We start from the raw sequence: 25035 nt of genomic DNA, 5'->3' as shown, positions 1-25035 counted from the left end.
GTATCAATGAATAATTTTTGTCTTAGTTGATGAGTATGGCTAGGTTTTATTTCCATTGCAGTTATGTTGTTGGGCCTTTGTGGGAGATACTAGTGATTTATTCTGCCTGCAGCTGTTAATGCTAACCTTCAATAGCTCTTTAAGTGTCAGCTTCTAAGAGGATGCAGATTATCCTATTTCATGCTGGTAATTAATTGATGATATTAAAGCATTTTTAAAATGAAAATCTCAGGGTAAGTACAATTTAAACAGTTTATCAGTATATACATAATCACATCTCTCTGTAATCGCAATATTCCCTATTCTATAGAGTGGGATGATTGATTTTGTTTCACTCATTTGGTGTCTTTCTGTGTTTGTGACTTCTTAATTTGTTTTTAGGAGCTAGTGATGGTGTGGCAGTTTGTTTTGTTTCCGGAGTCTGGATTTTTTTTTTCCTATGGGCAGTTCTTACTGTGCCTGGCATATTCTGCAGGACTTGAATCAGTCCTGAAATGACAAATTCAATGTACAGGTAGGCTTTACTGGTATGTTCATGGACCTGGAAGTAGTTTATGGGCTGTGTGGTTTTTTATCTCTGAAGAACTTTGTGGATCCTTCTGTAAGTTTTCTTCAACATTCAAGCCAAATCAGTCCTTTGGATCAGGTTTTTTTTGGCGATAATTTCAGGTCTTGGATGTTCTAGGTAGCCAAAGTATGATAACTGTTGTTTTCATTTCCTGTATCTTAAAAGTTTAAAGAAGGTTCTTTGAGAAGCAAGCAAAAAAATAACCTTTTTTTTTGTTTTATGCAATTTAGTCTTTTATCTTGAAAATGATAGTAAACTTAAAAACAAACAAAAAACCTAAAGACAACCAATATCCACACCTTTCAGCTGTTTTCAACTGGTATTTTTTCCCAGTCTGTTGTTCTGCACTGGCTTGCTAATTTTGGTCCTACTTCTGAGTTCAGTTAGTCTTGTTTTTCTTTAAGGGACTTGAAACTCCTTATTTTGGTCATTTCATTTATTAATATTTCAGGGATATGACAATAGCAGGTGCCAAATTTCATGTCAAAAATATAATTTGCAGACTGATGGAATCCTTGAAACCACTGATCAAGTTTCAAGGCAGTTGAATAAAGCTGTAGAGCATCCATTTGTATCATTCATTCATATAATGAAACCTGTTCTTTTAACTCAGTTCTTGATATATTAACCCTGCAGTTATCCTCATACATAAATGGGGGATGTGTTGCTTTGGTTGGTTATAATAGGATATACCCATATAAATCCCCTGTGCATGAATGGAAAAATAGAGCCCCTTAGGCTATAGGTATCAAAGGTCTCCCCTATACTTACAATAGCCTAATAAGGTTATTTTGGAGGCATAGGTAGTTACTCACAGACTCTCTACAGCTAGTGATTCATTGTTCACTGCTGAAAAATTTTTAAATGATTTATATTTTAAACGAGCAGATCCTTGGCCTTCTATTTTATGCAAATGAAATGAAAACTGAAGGGACAGAATTCCACTGTTTTCTGTGTTAAAATACATTGTTTGCTAGTTAAAATCATCCTGTTACTTCAAACAGTTTAAATGTATCACCATGTTTCTTGCTATTTTGATTACACGAATATATATTTCTGAATTTCACATTTTGATGAAAATATTATTGTTGTAATTAATTTGATATTTAGAAAAGAATATGGGTACAAGATATCTGTGCAATGAATAAAACAGTTGGAGTTAACTGTCCTTGGGGATAGAATCAATCACTGTTGTAGAAGAGGGTGACATTTAAAAAAGAAACTCAGAAGAAAATGTCATGCTTAAAAAATTAGATTTAAATGCACTAGCTCCTGATTGATTTTTATTGCACTCAGATGGATACACTGATTGATTATCAGTCTTACAAATGTTTAGTACCTTTCTCACTTCTCTAATAATCAGAATAATCTAATTTTCAATGTCATTTAAGTTACCGTATTCAAGGTTATAATAGATCATATTTCTAATAAAACATAGCAATTATGTAATGAATAATACAGAGCTGCAAGGGAGAGTTCAGATTCACCATCTCCCAACACCCCCCCCCCCAAAAAAAAAAAAAAAAAAAAAAAGAATACCACCAGTGGCTAGAAGAGCCAGCAGATAGGAGAGCAACCCAGAGGGTGATGTCCTTTGAATCTGTGGTGTCTTCCCCTGTGGTTGAACTGAAGGGTGCAATGGCAGAAGGTCCTGGAGGACTGGTCAGGGCGTATTTGCCATAGCTGAACGTTATTTCTCAGCAGGGATCCTGGGACAGGTTTGAATTCTTTAATCTAGATGCTGGCTCTGTGCCGGGGGAAAAATGATAGCTTGCCAGGTTCTTATGATATTTCTTTCATGATAATTTCTCGGTGCTCTCTGTTAATTCTAGTATGCGTCCGCAGAGAGATACTATCGCACTTAATTCTGGATGTTTTCCTGTGGCAAATGCACCAGACAGCTGACATTGCTGATTTCTCTGAATCAGCTACAAAATATGCAATTTTCAGTGTATTTTATTTTTTGTATTTGAAGCCCCATGCATGACTGTTTACTTGTTACTGGCTTTGACCATTAGAAACAGAGTTGTGTATTTGAAACATGCATTGCCTCCGATCATTCTCCATGTGTTAAAGCTCAGTTCTGGCATGGGAATTTGTTTCAAGATAGTTTCCTGTTTTTAAAGAGCAAGCAGGTTTGCCTAAAAGAACATTATTTCATCTGGAAATCATGACCTAGGAAAACCAATCTATTTATAACTACCTGGTGTTCTGCATATTTTAATGCTATGTTTGGCTTGTAATTGTATTGCTATTAAAACATCAGTAGGATTCTTACCAGTCTAAATTGGTGGCATGTCAGTTTCTCAAGTGTGATTGTATTGTTTTCAAGAAAGCTATTTTGCTCTTTTTTTGTAGATTGGAGCTGATTTGGACTTTAGTCATGTAGTGTGACTGATCCTATGTTGCTGTTCCTGTGACAGAAGGAGGCAATGTTATATTCCATATAAAAAGGGAAAAACAACCTCTCCAAGTACCAAGTGTTAGAGAAGGCCTTCATTTTTGTGCCTACTTCTATCAGTCCTGTGCACAGGAGCTTTCGGCGATGTGTAGTTCGGTGCTAGCTTTGTCCATGGGGTTTGCCCATGGGGTTCCTATGCTTTGCTTCGCTTTGCTTGCCTAGGGGGGATGCACTAAGTTTCCCTGGGCTTAAGGTTTCCCAAGGTGACTGTTTTGAAAGACATTCTTATATATCACCATTAGTTATAATTGGCACAGTTTACTGAAAGATGTTGGAGGGAAAGGTGATACACAGTGGGGGAAAAGTAGTAAGACACTCATCCTGATGGATCACATTTGGCAATGGGAATGGTTAATTATGCTTATTTGACTAAGCTGTCCACAGCTATTGACTTCTGCCAAAATTAAAAATTCTCACAAGTTGCAGTTTGAGTGTCGCTGTGTAAAGGAGCTGCGCAGATGTGGTTTTGCAGCGCAGCGTGCGTCCCTGGCACTCCTGGATGCCATGGGTGCGATGTCCAGCATCGGCCTCACTGCGCGTATGTGTGCATGGCCCCATTTATCTGCAATTTCCAGCAGCCCAGAATGCTGGATAGTTAGAAATGGATGGGTTGCTGCGGGAGGTGTAAGGGAGCAGGTTGGAGATGGCAGCCCTCTGCCCAGAGGGAAGAGCTGGCAGGTCTGCAGGAGTCCTGCCTCATGCCCAGCTGTGTTTTCGACTCTCGTTAGCATTGGAAAACAAAATAATCTTGTTGAAAATCTACCTTACGCTACGCTCTGTGCATTGTTGTCTTGCTTTCTGTGCTTTCTGGGGCTTTTGGGATTTGTTAGCCTAACAAGTAGCCTCAAACCGCATAAGGACAAGAGGACTGGTTTTGCAGGAATGTGAACCAACTGGAAACACTAGCAGTTGTCAATACAGGAACAAAAACAGTTAACTAGTACACAAAGCTACTCAAAGGTCATGGGGATCTCTGAGAGGCAAAACTGCAATGATAGCATTTCAAGCCACGAATTTGTAGCTGATTAATCATTATAAGATATGAAAGGTGCTGTCAAACCATCTTCTGGGCATCTGGGGAAGCAAAGGTTATGCAAGTAATTGGGAAAATTGTATTCAGAGCTGCAGGTTCTTTCCATTGCACACAGTTGTGCCTTCCTTGACACAAATGGGAGTAGGAAAACCTGGTGTTTCCTAATTTTTCTTGATGATCAAGGAACTGGCTAACTCTTTTGAGCTGGGCTCCAGATTCTTCTTAGGCCAAGTGGGGACTAAATTTGGTGGACCTGGGGGAGTGGCATTTAAGACTTGTCAGGATGCCGTTTGAGCACAAGAACTGCTGCGTGATCGCTAAACATCTGAGGGCAATATGTCTACAGCTAAGGAGCACAGTGGGAAACCTGGGATGAGGGGGACAGCCTGGCAGGCGCGGGGAAGGAAAGGGGTAGGAGATAATGTTCAGTCCCATTTTCCATCATGTAATGGGTGAACATTTGAGGGCAGCAGCTGGTGCTGAAGTTAAGGCAGCAGAAAGTGCCTCTGCTGCTGCAGCTCCCTGGAAGTTTCTGGGTGGGGAGGTGCAAGTACTGGCCTGCGTGTCGAAGTGGTGGGGAGGCTGTCAGACAAAAATGACTCAGAGCAGATGTGCTCAGGCATGGAGGTAGCTTGCTCGGCCGTTCAGCAGCGCTGGGGCACCACTTCCTCCCTACCTACACCTTCTGGCATTCTCCCCCTCTCCTCTTTCTCTTTCTCCCCCTCTCCTCTTTCTCTTTTTCTTCCAGTAATTCTTGCAGGGCAAGTGAGTGGCCATGCTGTCCCCTGTTGGGAGCTCTTAAATAATGCAACCATGGAGTCAAAATTTAGTGCACAAGTAATGAAATTCGTACCCTGAGTTTTCTACAGCAGCATTAACTGTGACACAGATTCATCACTTGCGTATCATCATTAAAAGGCAGTGGAATTACATCAGGGATTGATGTGATCATATGCATGTAAAGACCAAGATAGAAAAAGGTGTGATTTATGTAATGTAAGCATAAGCTGTCATCCAAAACCATACCCATGTGTGGTATGACGGTTCCTGTTCCTATAGCAATGATAGCTTTTGAATTTACTGTGTAGAAGTGTGTTTCTGTGTTTTCATTTAACTCTTAAACATAGCAATGCCTTAGTCTTTTTCTCTTTTTTTTCAGTTGAATTGTAGATGTAGTTGAATTTGCATAATAGCTTTACATTATTGAAATTCTTTGTATTTCTGGAGCCTGGGTGTTGTATGTCAGCCCTCTGTTGTGTTGCTTCACATGGAATATAGAAGCACTGCCATGTCTGCAGCCTTAGTGAAGACAAATGTAGGAAACACAGGAAGTATAAATAAAGCAAGATAATAATAAAACCCAAACAACATTTATTACAAAGATCATCAGAATCATAGAAAAAAGGTAAAGGTGAACAAACACTGTTCTGCGTTTTCAGGGCATGTTAATTTTCCTATTCCACTCTTCCTAACCTTTAGTGATTTGTGCCTGAAAAGGAGGAGGACAGGGCTGAGCCAGTCTGATAGTGTGGCTTGACCAGCAGCTGCCTCTCTAGGGGTCTTTGGAAGGGAAAGGACTTCAGGTAAAGCTGAAGAAAGAGCTCAGCAGCAGTGGTAAAGGAGCAGCAAAGCAACTCCTGTGTGAATTATCTCCTTGTATCTGGGAGTTCTTGGCAGCTGCTCCTCCAACTGGCCTAAATACCGTGTGTGTGTGCCACAAGGAGTTCAAAACTATTGAGATAAGTAGTTGCTGAGGCCGCCTGTTTAGCAAATTTGTCAATCAGCTCATAGAACTATAAGTAAATGGGGCTTTATTACAAAGGTTTATTGCTCTTTGCGGTTGGGTAGGAGTTTACATAATTTTCTAAGGAGCTCTTTTATCTCCCAAGTACAGCAGTGATTAGACTTTGCTTTTGTAGTGCAGTGACAATTTGGAGCACTCATGATGTCAATGTTGGTCCTGGGTGTTTTTTCAAAGCATAAGAATGTTTCTAAGCCCTGAGATTCAGGGAACAAATCAGGACATTTTGGCTTTAGGGAAATACTTGTAAAATGGGGCAGGTGGGGGACCCCACCCCCCAAAACCTGCCTAAACGATTAGCATTGAACCATCACATGAAGGCACTTTTTTTTCTTTTCTCTCCACCGTTTTTGGCCTCTTTTGAGTCTCTGCTACTCTGGACATCAGAATTGATGTCACTCCAGGTTGCACTTTAATCTGGCAAGGTGCTCAGCATCCTAGCCCTGATCCAGGAAAGCAGATAATTGACTTCAGTGTGGGATCCATTCACACAATTAAAACCAAGTTCATGTTTAAAATATATGCTGGATCAGGGATGGGGTTCTCTGTGTTGCAAAGTCAAACCCTTACCAAGAGAAGCAAAGCCGTTCAATTATGTGCTTGGTGACTCACCAAGGATTAACAATATTGACTGTAGCCAGTCCTTGTTTTCTGTTATGTGCGTTACATTCTTTATGTACATCCCCATAACTGCTGCTTTCCCACCCCATCGTTTTCTCATACTGCTCTTAATTTTCTCTCAGTTAAAATATCCAGAGGAAAATGAATCCAGCTGTGTGTTATTCATTGTTTAACAGAGGCTGTAGGTAGGAGTAATCAGAAACTCACCTTTCTTAATCATTCAGTATTTGTCCACTCTTTGTGATCATTTGTGATTCACAGGAACAGAGCAAGCAACTACAGAAGATGTGGTGCCATGGGGATGGGCCTGGGGAACCCGCTGGGATAAAAAGCTAGCTTAGAGCTGTCTCTGGATTTCTGCCAATTCTGCCATGCTTCGCTCCCCGTGGCACAGCTAAATGCTGCTTCTGGAGCCAGGCAGTACACGTGAGAATCAGTAAATGTGGAACGGCCATCCTCAAAAGCACGAAGCTCATCAGCTGCACCCGCAGAATTCGGGGCGCTCATTTAAGTATCATGAAGTTTTGAACATAGGTGAACGTTAGTATTATCTTCTACTTGTCCAGCAGCTTTTAGTCTTTGGGAAAAGGAATTGGGTTTGTTTGGCTTTGTTTTAAAGCCCAGGTCCCTTATGTATCTGGTTATGCTTAAAATGTTAGCTTTAGCTAACATGCCTTTTGATAAAATTCGCAAGTATTGGCAATACTGTGGACATAGGCTTATCTCTTGGGCACCTTTTGTAAAATCAAGCTATTTTCATTGAAAGAACAAAGAGTAGCATGGTGATGGAGCAGCTGTCATATTTTATTACAAAACACAAATATGCGGGAAATCAGTTACAGAAGGAGTGCTGTACAATGCGTGTTCCCAGTAATCCCCACAACCAAGGGGAAGGCAGAAGACCGACCTAAGTGCAGGAGCAGATGGTAAGGAACTTTAGAAAGCTTCACTGTGATTTTTACTCTTTCAAGTGTTTGTGCTTCTCCTTTGATCTTCAGATCTTGAATTTAATGCGTTTCATTCTCTTTCGTTTACTGTTTTCAGCTTTAACTTTCCCTTAAAATTATTTTTGTTTGGTGGAGTTTGTATTAGTATGAATTTTATTATCTTTCCACATTGTGAAATTTAGAGAGACAGTTGCTGCTTTTCTTCAGTGTTGTTTGCATCCAATAAAATACCAGCTGCATCACTGAAGAGAATTTCTCCGCTCTGCCGCACACAGTTGTAACGATACAATGAAAAAAACCCTCCTCACAAAGGTGTTGAGAGACTTGCAGTGCGTGTGAAGTTGTAGCAGACTTTCTTGGAAGGGAGATACTGTGGGAGTATGATAGTACATCTACAATAAACACCTATGGAAGTTTGGTTTCATCACTATCCCATTAAATTTAGTTTTTACTGATAAGTAGTTAAGGTTACAGTAGTATTCTCTATGCATATAACATTTTTATCTCCGCTTAACTTACATTTAAATTAAAAAAATATTTTGCGGTGTTTTGAAGCAGAGCAGCAAGAGCAACATGGGGTGGTCTGAGTAACCACATGTTATCTGTGTCTCTTCTTTTTTTCTATAGCTGTCAGAAATGATAGGAACAAAAAGAAGAAGGAACCTTCAAAGCAGGAGTCCACAGAAAACTATGAAATGACAGCAGAGTTGGATGATCTCACTGAGAAGATCCGGAAAGCTCACCAGGAAACCTTCCCTTCGCTCTGCCAGCTGGGAAAATACACTACAGTAAGCATGATTTGTAAAGCTTACATTTTGGATATGCGTGAATGACATGAGTTTGAGTTGGAGACTTTGGATGTTTAAATAAGATACAAAAGTAGATACACTCCTTGAATTTCCTTAGCTGTGAAAAATGTATATATGCATGGAAATAAATGCTGGACAAATTGCATTTAACTGGAGGTGTTATCTACCAGTATTGTAAGAGGCTGTCCGAAAGATAAATCCGGCAAGGAGACAAACTTGGACTCCATGAGGGAATTATATACTGCCATTCATTTGAAGTTCGTTAGCTTCCAAAGACAGGAGTTCTGCTAGTGAATGACTGGATTACAGCTTTGCAGGTGTAGAGAGTTCTGATAACAGTCACCAAACTACCAAGGTCACGGAAAATATGAAATGTCTAAATAAACCAGTTTCTAAAATGCAAATTTGCTCTTCCAGTCTACCAAAACACCACAGCACAGCAGCATGCACTTTAGCTGCTTTTTAGAAATGAAAAATCAGCCCCCAGTCAGGAAATTGAGTATAGCAGGAATTTCTCCAGAGGATGACTTGGGGAGATAAAATTTTTTCTATACGTATATATGTTGCTAAATACAGGGGGGAAAGTCTGCAGTATTTATAGATTTCAGAGAGGAAACATAATGTCAAGTTTGCAAATGCCGTAATTAAAGAGATGCTAAAAAATATGCTTTGGGCAATGTTTAAAGACATACCAGTAGAGGAATTGCTTGTGTTGGGTCTGGCCTGTGTGATCTCGTGGTGTCAGCTGTAGCAGTACTAGATGTTTGAGAGGACTGAGCAAAATGTCCTGAAGAATGTCCTGACATGCTCCATAGTGGAGTATGTGTTCTCACTAACTAGGGCGTGAGGTGGAGTGGCTTGGTTGGGCCGAGGAGTCATCAGCCTCCACCATCTTTGTTCTCCAGCCCCTGCTGAGGATCCGAGAATCTAGGGAAAATACGTGGTCTTTGGATTACTCTCTATTTTCAGGAACCTGTGACACTGAAATAAATGTTGAATTTCTCAAAGAGTAGTATAGGCAAGTCCATGCGTAGCATGAATATTCACTTCAGTGTTTTCATGAACAGGGCACTGTTCTATGGCGTGCACATTTATTTACAAAGTGCAAGGTTCAGAAGTCTCAGATTGAGGTGTAAGGTTTTGGAATTCAAGTGCAAGAAAAGCAAGCCTAAATGTTGTGACATTAAATGCAGAAGGTTGTGGCACTGGAGAAGAATGCCGTTTTTATGTCATTGAACGTATTTTCACAAACATTTCTCACATTTAATTTTGAGAGCTGCATAAAATTGTTAGTACTGGGAAAGGCCTCTGTCCTCTGCGGGCTCTGGTGCTTTCTGTATTCATGCTCAGGGTAGACTTAGTCAAAATAGTCAGTGTAGGCATGCTGTTAAATATTGCTGAAGTAGGCAAATACAGTCAGACCTCCGGGGACCAGTGCAGTATGCAAGGCTAGGAGCTCAACAAAAGCCAGCTGGTGACATAACTAAAAGCTTTCCACTTCAAGGTTTGCGACTGGTTCATAGTGTCTCTTTTCAAGGAAATTCCTGGGTTAATGCCCCCACACCTCCCCTCATAATATGTGGTGTGTCCTCATCTTAAAGCAAATAAAAACTTCCAAACAGATGCTCTCAGCCTTCTGCAAATGTAAGAGCACTTCTGAATAAGTGTGAAAACTCTTCCCAGTTCAAAGAGAGCTCCAGTATGCCTTGCCAGAGAGGTGATTGTACGTCCGCAGTTGGGATGCGTGCCCCAGACTGGTCTGCACGGCAGCGCTGATTGCCCGCGGGCTGCATTGCCCATGGCCTGGCTATCTGGGAATGACCAATTGGTAGACCGCCAAGTGTAAACGTGTCGTGACATAATTTTGTGTTAATTCTGAGCTAGAAAAGTGCACTGGAGCTGATCTGTTGATCCTTTGTACTGGTAGTTGTCAAAGATCCTGAATGATTGAAAGATAAACCTGGGCACCATACTCTTGCATTATATATTGGATGCTTAAGTATCGTTAATATTTTAGCTCCTGAAATGATACAAATGGATGAAACTGGAGCGGGTCTTGTTGCATATCACACCACTGATGCCTCCATCCTGGGTTGCTGCTGAGCCTGATGGTGAGGTTATGTCCGTGTAGGAGTTGCAGAGCCCTTACTTGAGAGCACCTGGATTTTAGTAACGGGTGAATCTGAGCTGACTATGAAAAACTGTGATCTGACCACAGTGTCTCTGAGGCCGAGTGTAGGTATCCTGATCTCAGGCCACATTGGACAACTTGGGGATGCAAATTTCTTTTTTTTTGTCACTGGTCTTTTGGCACTCCATATCGGGTTAGCTACATCTGGCTGAAGACTGCTGCTTTGTTATGTTTTGGTATTATGCACGTTGCAATAACAAAATTATACTGAGAGAGTTATTTCTGGCTTACCTTGAATCTTTGAGAGCTGTATGGCTTCCGTCAACAGCTGTGTCAAAACTAACAGCAGCAGTGGTAAATGTTAGCTGCCCTCTCACTTTGCTCTTGTATTCCCAGTGTGAAATGCTGACTAAATCTCTCATCTAGCTAAGGTTTGGTGACCATTCTGGCATTTTGGATAGGAATTCGTTGTTAATGCTATCTTTTCCCAGCTTTTAAAGCGATAGAGTACAGGCCTCCCTCAGTTGTTTGCACCTGCTAAAAAAGATTAACTTGGGGGTTAGAGTATTTCTAAATAGCAGCGTGGCTGGAATAAAGGTGGACTTCCATCTTCACCTCTCTGTCACCAAAGCAGTGGGGGAGACAGTTTTTGGCGGAGGTGGAGGATCCATGAGCTTCTCAGAAGAGGGAAGAGGTCCATGGTAAGTTGAGGGACACAGCTGCAGTGCTCAGGCAACAGCATGCGCTGTGGGTCAAACGCAGGGCTCGGGCCATAGCCTTTCCTTCTGAGACACTTGAAATAGGGATCAGATGTCAAAAAACAGAACCGTACCACTTTTTTTATTATTATTATTGAGACCAAAGAGAGGTAGAAGCATAGAACACTATTTTTCTCGATAGTAACAAGATAGTACAGGTAGAATATTACTAGTCGTGCTTTTATGCCTCATTTTGTAGGCTAAAGTTTATGGAAAATGGCCCCCTCGTTCTGTGAAGCATATGGGTTGGCTTTACCACATTCCTATGGATTTTGTTGTTGTTGTTTAATTCTTTAAGTGAGAAGTGAGAAACAAGCATATTGAGTCAATGTGGATTCACTCAAATTTCGTGAGTTCTGCGCTTACGTAGCAATAGAAACCAGGGGAGGAGGGATCTGCGCTCCATAAGCTTGGCTCCTGTATGTCTCTGGTTCGGCAGTCTTTGAGACTGATTAAAAACATGTTTCTGTTTGCTGCTAAAAAAAGCAAAGGATTTTAAGTATTAAGAGAGTGGGGTAAAAGAGGTGATACCAAAAGACCTTGCAGAGATACAGTCATTAAAAACAAAATCCATTCAGACATTTGGGCTGCATATCTGATTTCTCTTGCTCTTGAACACGGCAGTCTGCATTTCCTGTAGATAAAGATTATGTGGTATTTTTTTCCCCATTGTGTATTTTTACTTGTTCAAAAATGGGTTTGGAAAAGCATTTTCAATTGTGTGCTTTATACCTCTCTGCTCTTTAAAAAGAAAAAGTGTCCCTATCTGTAAAAATTACTGTACTTTGCATAGTTAATAAAAGTCTACTTAAAATAATGGGAGAATAGCACTCATATTAAATTCCCTGGGTCATTTGACTTAACAGTTGCATTTGGTGGGCAGTGGCAAGTATCGTTCTGTCGATGATGAGAATCAGCAAGCTGTTTAAACATAATGGATTTCAAAAGTCCATCATAAATAGATCTGTTTTATTACTGTCATCCAGGTAAGAGAAAGTGCCGTAGTAATTTCTCTAGAGATGTCATACTTTATAGTATAATTGAGTGTAACTATACTGCTCGTCCCTTGAGACTGGCGTTATTTGTAAGTCTACAGCTGTGTTACATCCAGCCTCATGATAAAGGGAGGATAAAACAGAAAATAATTTTTCCTCTGTAGATCCTTGCCTCCAGTTCTCCCAGGCTGCTGTTTGCTAGCTGCAAGCAGGCAGTTTTTGCATGTCGGTGGCATTTTGCTCTTTGTAAGTGCTCAGCTTAAAAGCTACATGGCTATTTTTCTGTGCTGTTGTAGAAGAAATGTGATATATCCTGATGCTGGGGTTGAGCAAAGGAGTGTGCTGTATACCTGCATTGAACTTGCACGAGCTAGAGCATATTGCTGCTTTTACTAAGCAGGCATAGCAAGTGTTCCTGATTAGGGCATAGTGGCCCCTGTGAGCCTTGTTTCATTTGTAAAGTGGATTTTAAAGACAGGAGGGATTCTGCTACTGTGTATGTTTCTGTGAGTACCTCATCTTGTATTGTTAATGTGGAGATAGAGCAGACTGCAATGAAAAACAAAAATGATGGAAAAAATGGGATCGATTTATGGGGCAAAAATGGCTGTTTAATTGGATTTCATAGCAAGGTTGGGCTTTTCTACTGATAAAGATGTCACTAGGGTGTATTACAGTATTGTTCCACCATATGTGCTCTGGTGCAAAGGCCTGAAAAACATGCAAGACTGCTCCTGGAAAAGACACCCAAAAAACTGCTTCAGTAAAATATTCAAGAAAAGTCATAGCGTCTGCATCTTTTTCACAGCGTGATTCGAGGAGATCCCCAGGCAAATTTAATCAGTTTCTATTTCTAACATGCATTTTATTAACCCCACATTTTAGTGTTCAACCTATACATTGATAGAGTCAGTTTTGTTTTTACATATTCAGAAATGCTGCTAAAAAACTAGCTATTTTCCATGATGCTCATGGCTGCATTCATTACCAAATAAAATGTTAAAAGTCTTTCCATTTGTAGCATCTCAAAGATAATATGTAAACCACATTAGATCCAGTGCTGAGGAATATGGCAACCAGCATAATAAAACACCAGGTCATTTTGTGTTTTATTAACTGCCCCTTCCCTTCAGTTTGCATAATAGTGAGTTAGATTTACATTTGTTAAGATGGCTGTGCATTACTCTTACTGGAAGACATGTCAAACTTCCCATTGGCAGTACTGTAGCATGATAAAGTAACCTCATATGATACTGATGAAGATTTCGTTCACACTTGCTGGTTTCATGCAGCGTCTTTTTTTCCAGATGGATACCCTATTGTAAAATGATTTCCTGCTTTAGGCTCTGCTTTGTGTAGCTCTACGCTATGCCATCTTTCTATGAACTGGATAAACTGCCTATTAAATTTAATTACAGCCTGAATGACTGCACATCTTGATCTTATTTTTCCTCCAATGTACTGTATTTCACCAAGGTCCTTGAGGATGAAATAAAATAAATCTGAAGGATGCATACTCTAGTAGCTGAAAGAAATGTTTCAAAGGGCATTACAGTGACTGTTAACCCATTCGTTTTGGACCATTTTGAAGGCAATTCTTTAGGTTTAGGATTATGCAGACATTTTCTCCTATCTTTTCTTCTGCCATTTAAAAAAAAATAAGAGAAGCTGATTTTAAGGAGTTCCCAGAATAGCAATTCTCATGGAAATGAAGTAAGTCTTTTTTATCCCTGAAAAAGAAGGCATGTGTGCACCTTCAAACTGATCATCATGATTAGCATTGATTTGTTGCAATAATGGCCTAATGTAAATATTATAGGCTTGCTTCTCTACTCTGTTGCAAGTAGAGGTGGACATCAGGCTGACGACTCCCTTCGGACCGGCCACGGCCTTCATATTGTGCCTGTCCCTGGGCCAGGCACTGGTGGCAGATTGTCTGTAGCCACGCTGGGCTTATCCCATGCCTTGTGTCCAATCTTCTGCCTCTTCCTTCCCGTGAACTGCAGAAGACTATTGGTATCAGAGGTGACAAGCTGCTTTCAGACTGCTTTTTGCTCACAGAGAGTTCCTTTGCATGTGAGGGATTTTCCTTTAGCTGAATTAGGGCCCCTTTGAACCATTCAGTAAAAAGTGTCCCTGGTTTTGAATCTAGCCCTGCATCTGAAAGAGGCCCAGGTGGCTGAGGCGAGTGGCAGTGGGCCACCATGCCTCCACTGCTTCCCTGCTGGAAGTCCCTGCTGAGAAGAGGAGGAGGAGGAGTATGCACATGAGAGAGAGAGACCGAAAGTGGTCCCCGCTGGATGACTCCTTTGGAGATCTCCAGGTATTCCCAGGGAGGTAGAAGTCCTCACCATCAGCAATGGCAGGGATAAAGTTATTGGAGATGTTTTCCCCAAGAAAGTGTGACCCAAGTAAATTGAACGCTTACCACTGGCATTGTATCTGCCATGTCTGTTAGGCTTTTGGGTTGGGACTCCCCATTTAACTTCAAAGTTAATTTAAATATACTTAACATTTTAACTTTAACCAAAAATAAGGCAGCTAATCACATGGGCTTCCTCTGCAATCAGGGGAGGAAGCTGCTGTCTGAGGGGGATTTCTCCTACCTGTCCTAGGTACCCTCTTTCTCTCTTGAGTAGCCATCAGATTAGATGTGGAAGTGACAGAAATTCTGCCTTGGATTTCCTGTGGTTGCAGCTCAGCATCTTTTGCAAATTAGAAATAATTATGTTTTTACAGGTACAGTTTGTCTCACAATGAGCAGCTATTGCTACACAGAGGGGAACACGGGGCAGCTGAAGGCTGCTGTGATGCTCAGGAAACCTGGTGACTCATGAAATAAATCCAGTGGGGGGGACAGTCTCCCTGGCTGCGTTGCAAACAGCATTGGTTAAATGCTGCAAAGTGGGGATGTGCTGCGTGCCTCCATTTTTGTTGGACTGATGTTCTCAAATCACAGTAACTTTTGAATCAGCTAGTTCTTGGCTGACATGCAGTTCATTTTCAACTTGTTTTAAGGGTAAAGGGGCTATTTTTAGTGCACGAAAACATGAATCACAATGCAGATATGGCTGTATATCCTGGAAAATTACAGGTTTTTGGATTAAGTCATGTGAGTATATGGAAACAATCACTGAAAGATACAGACAGAATATCTTTGTAACACATCAAACAATAGGGGATATGTTGGAGGTACCATCAAATGAGCATACAGCGTTCATCATTGTGCGCGGAGTTTTTCATAATGTTGTGTAAAGCAATTCTCTTTAATTCATGGGAGATTGTAGCTTGAGAAAGCTGTAAAACCCTTGCAGAGCCACAGAGCAGATAAATTAAGTAGAACTAATTTGCTAAGACCTTAAGTATGTGAAACTGTGTTCCAAATATTGTGCTGCTTTTTCCAGATGAGGACCCAATATTCATGTTCCACTGTTCGTTTTATTTTCTGGGGTACAACTGTAAATTGTCTCTCTCAATGCACTTAATATATAATGGCAAGGAAGAATAATGATAGTGGCATTTGAAAATGTTTAAGTTCATTTGTATTCCTTGTACAGATGGCCTCTGCAATCATAAGTAACAAAGAAATATCCAAGGAATTTTCAGGCGATTAATCCAAGTTTAAAAACAGCATCATCCTAACAGCAAACTGCAGAAAATGCCTGGAATGTTAATAGAAAATACTTCTAGAAGGAATACTCTGTTGTTGTTTCTTTGCCTTGAAAATCATTTATTGAAAGGAAGATTGTTGATTTATGGTGCCTTCATTTTCTTTCCAGAACTCCAGTGCAGACCATCGGGTTCGACTGGATCTTGGGCTTTGGGACAAATTCAGTGAACTTGCAACAAAGTGCATTATTAAAATAGTGGAATTTGCAAAACGATTGCCAGGCTTTACAAGTTTGACCATTGCAGACCAGATAACCCTGCTTAAAGCAGCCTGCCTGGATATACTGGTATGTATCTTTAACATCATTGTTATGTTACTGGTGTATTTTATATTACACTACTACTGAGTACCGATGAGAGAGAAGATTAAGTTCTACACCAGATTTATGGTTACAAAACTAAACTTATCGGATAGTAAGGTACAATCAAGAGTGGACTCTAGCCCTTGTCTACAAATACATGTTATGTAGGATGACTGTACTTTTCAAGATATGCAGTAAGTCTTCATGGTTAGTGGATTTCAGTATGGTTGCGAGAAGAGCGCATTTTGATATTCTGGTACTAAATGAAATATATGCAACTTCAGAAAAATTTCCCTATCATTAACACTGAATAGAGATCTGATTCCCTTTCCTTCCTCCTCCTCCTCCTCTTCCTCCTCGCTACAAAATATAATGCAGCCAGGGCTCTCTATAAAGGATATCTAGAAAGACAGTCCCCTGTGTAGTGTTTTAGGAATGCTGTGTACCTCTGGTCGTGAGGAATTTCAGAGAACAAGATCTAAATCTTCCGAGTGAGTCTTTTCCAAGTTGTAATGGTGGAACCAGATGCACCTAGAGGTGCAAGTCCAGATGCAAAGCCTTCGGTCCACAGAATTACCAACTTTCAGGAGTGGTACAGATATTTGTGGAAATGGACTCAAAAGTGTTCATCATTTAAATTTTAGCAGAATGTCATTTAATTTTAAATATACCAGTGTATACTCTACAGTGGGGAAGTACATAGATCCGTTTGAAATTGTTCTCCAGACTTTGCTGCTGCATCCGTCAGGGCAAGATATTTACCCTGCCTTTGTCCCTGGCTGTTTCTGTCAAACAGGGGTAGCGTGCTGACCTTCAGAGGAGCCCTCGGGGAGCTAATCATTTCTTCATAAATGCCTAAGAGGTCTTCAGGCTTTTAATGCCAAATATGCTCTTTATTATTGACCATTACAATGACTTTAAGGAAAACTGTTAGTATTTTAAAGAAAAGCTGCATTTGGAAATGTTTCTTTCTGAGCACAAATGTTCTGGTCTTTATTGAACCAAGCGACTTCTCTGTGTGGGCCGAGGAACCCTTTGTAGGATGGCTACTGTATATACATATTTTGGCATCAGACAGGATTTTAAACTAGAGAATTTGAAGTTAAAGTAATTAATCTTGGAATTTCTAAAAATGCCTTGCTTCAAAACAGGATCATATTGAGGAGGATATTAACTGCTCTGACCTTTTCTTCTTGGTGTGTCAAAAGCTGTTTTGAAGAACCTCATCTAGAGGACATTGATGTAGGAGAAAAAAGGGATGGGAGAGGGGTTGGGATATTATTCTTTAGCCCACAGGGGGAAGTTGAGCTTGCCCTGCCAAACTACACCTCTTGTCCCCTTCTTGCAGCGCTCATTCGTGCTAGCCTGTCTTCTCACTGTTGCATGTGGGCTGTCCATGAGACAGAGCCATTTATTCCCCATTGCATGCCTGTTGCTGGTAGCTCCAAAAGTCATACCAGAAGCCATACAGTAATATATAGTGTGGCGTTGTCTCAAGTGTGTTCTGCCGGATGTATGGGAAGAGAACTGTTTTGCATTTGCGAGGCTGGAGTAACAAATTGTTAATATATAAACCACCCCAAAAGGAGGGGAGAGAAGAGGTGCGGGTATGGCAAGAATTTGTGCACCCAAACTCGTTACATGCACAGCTTCACCTCGAGCTGCTGCCCCCTCTTGGGGCTGTCATTTCCTAGCTCAGTAGCTGCTGGACAAAATCATACCGTAATTCTGTAACTGGTTCAGCTCCAAATGTAGCTCCTCTTCTTGAGTGAGTAATGGGAGTTACCTCCGAGAGTGTGCACTGTCTCTGTTTTAGGGGCTCCCCAACAGCTTTGCTTGTTGTTTGTATCACCGAAACCAGCTGGAAGTTATTGAGTGTTTAGGGGTAGCATTTCTGCTGGCTTTTTATCTGAAATGTTTAGAGATAAAGGTACTTTCCAGCCTTTGATCAGGGTGACTAAATGAAAGCTTAGTTGCCAGATTCAAAAAAGAGTATTAATAATGAGGCAGGTGATGAATGATGAATTTATTTCAACTCCCTAAATATCTGATGGATAGAAAGGGAAGAGCTGAGATTTTTTTCAAAACCAGGAGCAGATAGGACATGGTTGTTATGAAGAGTGCTAACTTTTCCATGCGACATTTATACAAGCTTTATGTGACTATTTTATGTGCTGCTTAAAAAGAAAAAGGGATAATTACCACAACCGCAGTAACGTGGAGCGCGTGCAGTGTCTGTGAAATGCCCATAGCCATTAAACCCACATCACCTGCACATAATCTGAATTGGAATGCACTTCTGTATCTTTATTTAAGCTAAATTTCAGTACTTTTAGCGGTGTGTTAATAGCGCCTATTTTCCCCCCAGCAATGCACTTCTCCTAATTATAAGGCACATTTCAAATGCTTTATTTTGTTGTGTATTTACATGCAGAGGGAACGCTGCCGCCTCTCCCGCGGGGTGCAAAGCCCCCGCTGTGTCCGGTCCTGAGCACGCAGCGCCCGGCACGCATTGCCTGCTTTGCCGGCATTGGAGGACTGTGTTTCTAGCAGCGGTTTAGTTGCTGCTGTGCACCACTGCTCGCTCCCTGCCCGGCCGGCTGCAATGCTGGTGCTCCCGCAGCCATCCCTCTGGCACGGCCCCGGCTCCCTGCATCCCCGCTCCAGAGCTGCTGCGAGTCCGAAGCAGTGATAAACCCAAGAGGGGCTCTGTGCCCACTGCTTGGTTGGTTCTTGCAGCTTGAGATGCTTAAAACCCCTCATACTCTAATGAAGGAAATGTGCCAAGGACTTAACAAACTCTCTTGGATGTGGGTCAAAAACTTGTTTTATATACAAACAAACATAAACTCTGGAAGGGAAATAACATCAAACCTCATAAGATAGTCAAATACGCCAGTTGAGGATGGTGGAATTTATATTTGCTCTGAAGCCAAAATTTTTAGGGATAAATGTTACTAAAACTCAGCCAGTAACCCTCGTAAAAGTGATCGCTTCTGTCTGCTTATACGCGAACCCTGCAGTAGGAGAGCATGTGCAAAATCATCTCGTTTTGGCAAAACGAATGTGAAGAGTCCACAAAGTTACAGTCTTTCTGAAATCTGGCGGTTAAAAACTAAGACGTCCTCGAGCACTGATCCTTAAAAATTTTTGTTTTGTCACTTTTTGTTGTAAAACCCTGTGCATTTGTGGATGCAGAATGACCTGTACTGATGGGATAGTCCAGCACTGCGGAGGTTTGTTTCTGTGCTGCCGCACTTTGGGAGGTCACCTGCATTGGTCCCTCTTTTCAGGAAAGTCACACCTTGCTAAGGCAGCTAAAGTGTAAAAACAGGATTTCTCTAAGAAAGTCCAGGTTGCGTTAATAAATCTGTTTACAACAGATAATTATATGATTGATGAAATGTAGCTTTCTGGATGTTCTTGTTTTGTGCAACACAGGGTTTTTATTTTGCTGTTTGGAATTGACTCATGGGAGCTCTAAATCCTTTAAGATATAAATATTCTTCAAAACAAAGGGTCCTTTAATCATGGTAAGAACCTTATTTATGGCTGCAAGTGGCATTTAAGAGCAGAGTGACAACTAAAATACTTGGCTCAGTTCCAAAACCTAAACACTACTGAGGACATTAGGAGGATGTCTTCTAGACCGTGGTTCAATTTAAAATGGAGAGAGATACAGTGATTTCTTATTTTAAAGTGCTGACGTTTCCCATATGTTCTGCAGTGAATATGAGCTCAAGATCAACTTCGCTTTGACGCTGGAAGTTTGCCCAAGAAAGGTTTAGCAGCGAATCAGCAATATCCATGGCGTTTTACAGATCTTGATGAAGGGCACAAATTAAAAAAAACATTTTAAATGATCTGTCTCATAATTTAATAACAGTGTGTTGTGGGATAATGTAGAAGGAATGTAGGAGAAACCTGAGACCTGATTGCTCCAGTCAAGTTAAGTGCATTGCAGAAAACACATATTTGAGCTTCAGCTGTGCCAGTGTCCCATCTGAGCTGCTGCAGGCCTGTCCAATAAAAGACTCTAGCAGAATTTCGGTACAAAAACATCTAGTCTGCCTTTTGTTTAAAAAATAAAAAAATATAAAAAGCTCAGTTTCTGCCTGTGCCTGAAACTAGCTAAATTCCACGGGCCCTTTATGTTTTAATCATAGATTTTGCAGGGCCCCTGGACAGCTGTTTCTGTGCATGCTCACTGTCGCCCTGGGCTAAGGTATCTAGCCCCAAATTCCTTGATATACAAGTGGATCTGGCTGAGTCCTTTGGTAGAGTGGTTGGAGGAAACCTCCATCTGCCCGGGATGTCCTTGCAGCCGTGTCTGAGGCTGCCAAGCCCCAGGCAGAGAGCGCATTGCGGTCTCAGCCCTCTGCTTGTGTTACAGTGGCTGCTGCATGTGGCCACGTGCCCACTGCAGGCAGGCTCAGCCTCCAGGTTGTTCCGGATAACTGCTCCGAGGCGCCCGACTCCCTCCAAGGGCAGGAGGTTTTGCACCTACCCTATGGTTGTAAATCCTGCCATGAGGGAAGCGCAGGTACCTAAAGTTGGGCATTGCAGCATTTGCATCCTTTATTCAAACTTGCCCTTTGGTAGCAATGTTGCTCAAAAGCCTCTCTGTGATGTATCCTTAAGGAGGAATCGCATCTGCCGCCCCAACCTGGGCAACTGCTGGTGTCCGTGCTGGCAGCTGCAGACAGGATTCAGGAGACACCACTGTGGTGCCTCGTTTAGCTCCAAGTCCTGCTCAGCTCATTATGTTGTGCTGGGAGTCCTGAAGGTGTGGAGGAACTCTCATTGCTAATGGTTAGCAGTTAAAATAGCACTGGCATAAAAGGGCTAAATTTCTCCCCAACTGAGCTAGTCTTCTGGGAAAATCATTACAACTTAAAGTGCAGAAGTACAGAGCTTTGGTCCGCTGGGTTTTCAAACCATGCTTTTCTTGAAAACAGCAAACTCTACATGCTTCCTTTTCTTTCTCTACAGTCTGTTCCTCCAAGGGGGCTGTAAGTTTGTTCAAATTTGTTATTGAGTAGGTCGGTCTGTAGTCTTTATCATACGTTTTAAAGATTTGAAAGGATAATCAAGAGTGAGCTTTGGGGGAGACAACTGCCAGTAGTCCTAAGTGTAGAAAATGGTAAACGTTCTCTGATTTATTGACAGGGTACAACATTTTGTAATGTTGATTTCTGCTAATAATCCTGAGATAGACTTTAGCTATTATACAAGAAGTTTGGACTTACCAGAAGCCTTTTAAGATTACTTATATTAGAGGGAATTTGTGTTTAGTGAAGAATTTGAGTGCCCCGTGTTTATATTTGTGCCTGTCTTGGTCATTCATTAAAATAATTTTAAGAGTTCATTCTAACTCAGAGGGCAAGGGAAAAATGTAGAAAATATCTGTCCAATCATGTAAAGCCTTAGTGCTTTAATGTATATCCACAATATGAGATAAGATTATTACTGAGATAGAAGACCTTCCCTGTAGGTCTCTTAAATGCCATGCCCTCCTCATTTGCCTCCCTGTTTATTTGGAACAGTGCTGCCAGGCAAAGAAAGATGAAAGTGGAAGAACCAACCCCAGGTTGGTCAGCTGCCAAGTGTTGGGGCCTTCTGACCAAGAGCTTCTGGAGCTATAGAAATAATTAAAATTCTCCCTCTACTTATTTATATTTGTGTAATTCTTTTTTGTTGAATCTTTAAAAAAAAGTTAGCTGGCTGTATGGGAAATAAATACAGTCATGCCACGAGAAAATATGGCTACAGTCTTAGCCCAGCTAATCAGCTATACTTTTGGAAGATTTCTTTTTTTAATTTTAGTTTAGGGATAAGCCTTCTCCCTCCTCTGAGTCTTTTAAATGTTAAGCAGTGATATATTAACACAAGCAGTCAACAGGTTGGCCATCTCTTTTATTTGATCCTTATACCACTGTTCATTAATACCAGCTGTATAAATGAGCATGTGCTGTAGAGCATCTCTAATGGGGCATATCCCAGGATGGTTGTCCAGAGAAGTGAGAGAGTTTGCTCCTCTCTTCACAAATGCCTACCGCTACCCCTCTCCTAGGATTGCACTCTTTACACTGAAGTTACCCCAGCAGCATTTAGTAACAAAATGCAGCACGTTCTCAGGGTTTTATTCCTGTGTTTTGCATTGCTCTATGTCCATTTTAAAGGTATGGATCCCCATCTCCCTTTGGATTGTCCTTTTATCTGAGGCTCATTGCTGGATGGCTGCATTCATATGTGTAAACTTGCCAAAACCAGAGCTGCCTCGTCTTGTAAAGGAGTTAATAACACTTATCATCAGCAAGAGGAGACCCGTTGCACCAGGCAGTCAGGATATCCACCATCATGATCGCTGCACTGGGCTTGGGGTGGGGGGGAGCACCAGAGCCTTGAGGAAGTCTGAATGCCAACTGGCTGGTGAGGAGGTTTGACGTTACAGTGCTGAGAAGTAACAGTAATAGTGGAAGAAGGAGAAAAAGTTGTGCAAACTCCTCAGATGTTGGCAGCCCCGAGTGGTCAAAGTTTGATAATCATCGCAGAAGCAAGTTTCCCAGCTGGCAAGAGAAGCAGTGCAGCTGCAGTTGGGAGATGGAGAACTTTGCATTGCTGGGCATGCTCTACCAGCTTGACTAGGTCAGCAGTATTCCCTCAAAACCTGTGATTTTGCCCATGACAGAAGCTGGAATTTGAAGGCAAGAAATGTGAGAAAAGCAGGAATAACTTAAAACTCCCAAGTCATCTTCTCCTGCCACCCAGGAAAAAATAAGATGAGCAAGTGGCTTCATCATTAAAATCAATGGGAAGAATCTTACCGCCTTGAAGTAGCACCTGGGTGAAGCCCAATGTGTTTCTTAGTGAAGCATTCCTGGTGTGTTAAGTCGTAAATAAGCAAAGTAAAAATGTATCAGGAGAAGAGGGTAACTGAACCAGCATATTAGCTCCTGTCGAGTGTTATTAAAACCAGTAGTGAAAGAGGCTATTTTTAACTAGCAGAAAGTACTGCTACACTGCAGCAGAACTCCTGCTTTTGTGTTGCAACTTCCCTTCCGGGCTACTCCTGTTAGCTCGAAGGAGTGCCACAGCAGTCGGCTCGCACACGGGACGTGCCATGGGACAGGAAGAACATTCCAGCATGCAGTGGTGGTTATTTAGTTGTTTGAAAAAAATTACAACAGGGAATTGCCTTCTGCTCCTTTTCTTGTTCTGCTCCTTTTCCATTTTGTTGTTTTCCCAACTAAATATTTGTTCAGTTACTGCAAACATGTTGTGCTCGTATAGTAGTATTTTCTTATATGCTACCACAGAAGAAATGAAGGAACCTCAAAGCACATGTTATCTTCTGCCTCTTTCACCAATTTGCAGCTATCTGCACTCACTTGCACAAGATACAGAGGAGATGTTTTGTCCTTATCAAGACACAACTCAGAGATGCTCTGTCATGCAAAATTGATCCCCCAGATCAATGAAATATATGTATGCTCTAAGAGGTGAGAGGTTGTTATAATCGTGCTGGGATCAGAGTGGCAGTACAGTAGCATTTTGTAGTTAGGTGCCTATAGCACACTGATTATGGAGAGGTTTGTGTGATTACTATGGTAATGTTAATGATCTATGCCTTGGGAATTGCAGAGAAGTTTTGATTACTTAATAGGGAAAAAATTTGGAAGTGATCAATTTCTGTTACAAAAAATAATCAATCACAGTGAATTTCAATATATTGCTGCTGTACTAGTGAACTTTTGCGCTACCAGAACTGAATGTACCAGAGTTAATAATGTACCAATGTTAATAATGCCAGACTGTTTTGACATGAACATGTACTACAGTTGCATGGGTAATATTTGCTGCATCAAGAAAATGCAGGAAACCTTTAATGGGATGAATTCTTCAGATTTCATTCTTTTATCCCCCCCCCCAGATCCTTAGAATTTGCACAAGATACACACCAGAACAAGACACTATGACCTTTTCAGATGGCCTTACCCTAAACCGAACTCAGATGCACAATGCCGGATTTGGTCCACTAACTGACCTTGTGTTCACATTTGCCAATCAGCTTCTGCCTTTGGAAATGGATGATACGGAAACAGGTCTCCTTAGTGCCATCTGCTTAATTTGTGGAGGTATTGTACACCATGAATTTGGATGTGTTTGAAAAGGACAGACACGTTAAGATCTTCATTTGTATTTTACTTGCTTTGTTTTCCTACACTAAACCATATTAAAAAATTATATAAATGACTTTTACCCTAAAGGTTTGTTTTCAACTGATGATGGTTATTGGTTTTATTACTGACAAGTTTTTTAATGAATCTGATCATTCGGTCAGGCGAATGATCCTCTCTTTTGCCTGATAAAGGCATATGGGATGCATCCTGCTGCACTTTTTTTTTAGAAGCGGTATATGGGTACCCCATATGAATGACCTTTGTTAGTAACTTTTGTTTTTTTGTGTAACTTTTACTCTAAATGTCATTGCATACATATCCATGGATCTACATTCACACGGAAGTCATTGGTGATAATCTTCTTTAGGAAAAGTAGAGTGCTACTTTGAAAGTATTATAGTAGCACAGATGACATGATTTTGAGGGTTTGATTGCAAAAAGTTGAAAGGGACTCTGTCAAGTAAAATCGTACTTAATTTAAAAACAACAAAAAAAAGGAGCTTCAGCCTCTTCACTTGTTTCCAAAATCCTCTTATGCTAGTCCAGTTTGCACGGAAAGAGAGAGATGAGCTTAAGAAACACACCTTGTTTAGTCTGAGCATTTTGTTGAAATACAAACTATACAAAAAAAAGCATGTTTTGCTTAATTTTCCTTTGCAATATTTTAGGCACTACTAGAGAATAACTGGTTTAAAGACAAAAGTCAGTCTTTGTTGACAGTGTCCCTTTAGTACAAAAATCATTCTGATTTTATGTG

The 25035-nt window shown here is 41.0% G+C and overlaps 1 protein-coding gene across 10 annotated transcripts in view; it reads left to right on the top strand.

Moving 5' to 3' along the window:
* Positions 1–25035, top strand: part of RARB (retinoic acid receptor beta) — a 335559-nt gene that overhangs the window by 306168 nt on the left and 4356 nt on the right. For all 10 annotated transcript variants that reach the window (XM_064506168.1, XM_064506170.1, XM_064506167.1 and 7 more), the window contains 3 exons: positions 8059–8219; positions 15904–16080; positions 24029–24233. In XM_064506168.1, coding sequence (XP_064362238.1) covers positions 8059–8219; positions 15904–16080; positions 24029–24233 — 543 coding nt within the window. The remainder of the gene's footprint in view (positions 1–8058; positions 8220–15903; positions 16081–24028; positions 24234–25035) is intronic.

Source organism: Dromaius novaehollandiae, chromosome 2 (genome assembly GCF_036370855.1).
Source record: "Dromaius novaehollandiae isolate bDroNov1 chromosome 2, bDroNov1.hap1, whole genome shotgun sequence".
Lineage (NCBI taxonomy): Eukaryota > Metazoa > Chordata > Aves > Casuariiformes > Dromaiidae > Dromaius > Dromaius novaehollandiae.
The sequence above is the reverse complement of the archived record's forward strand: the minus strand, read 5'-3'. Positions and strand labels throughout refer to the sequence as shown.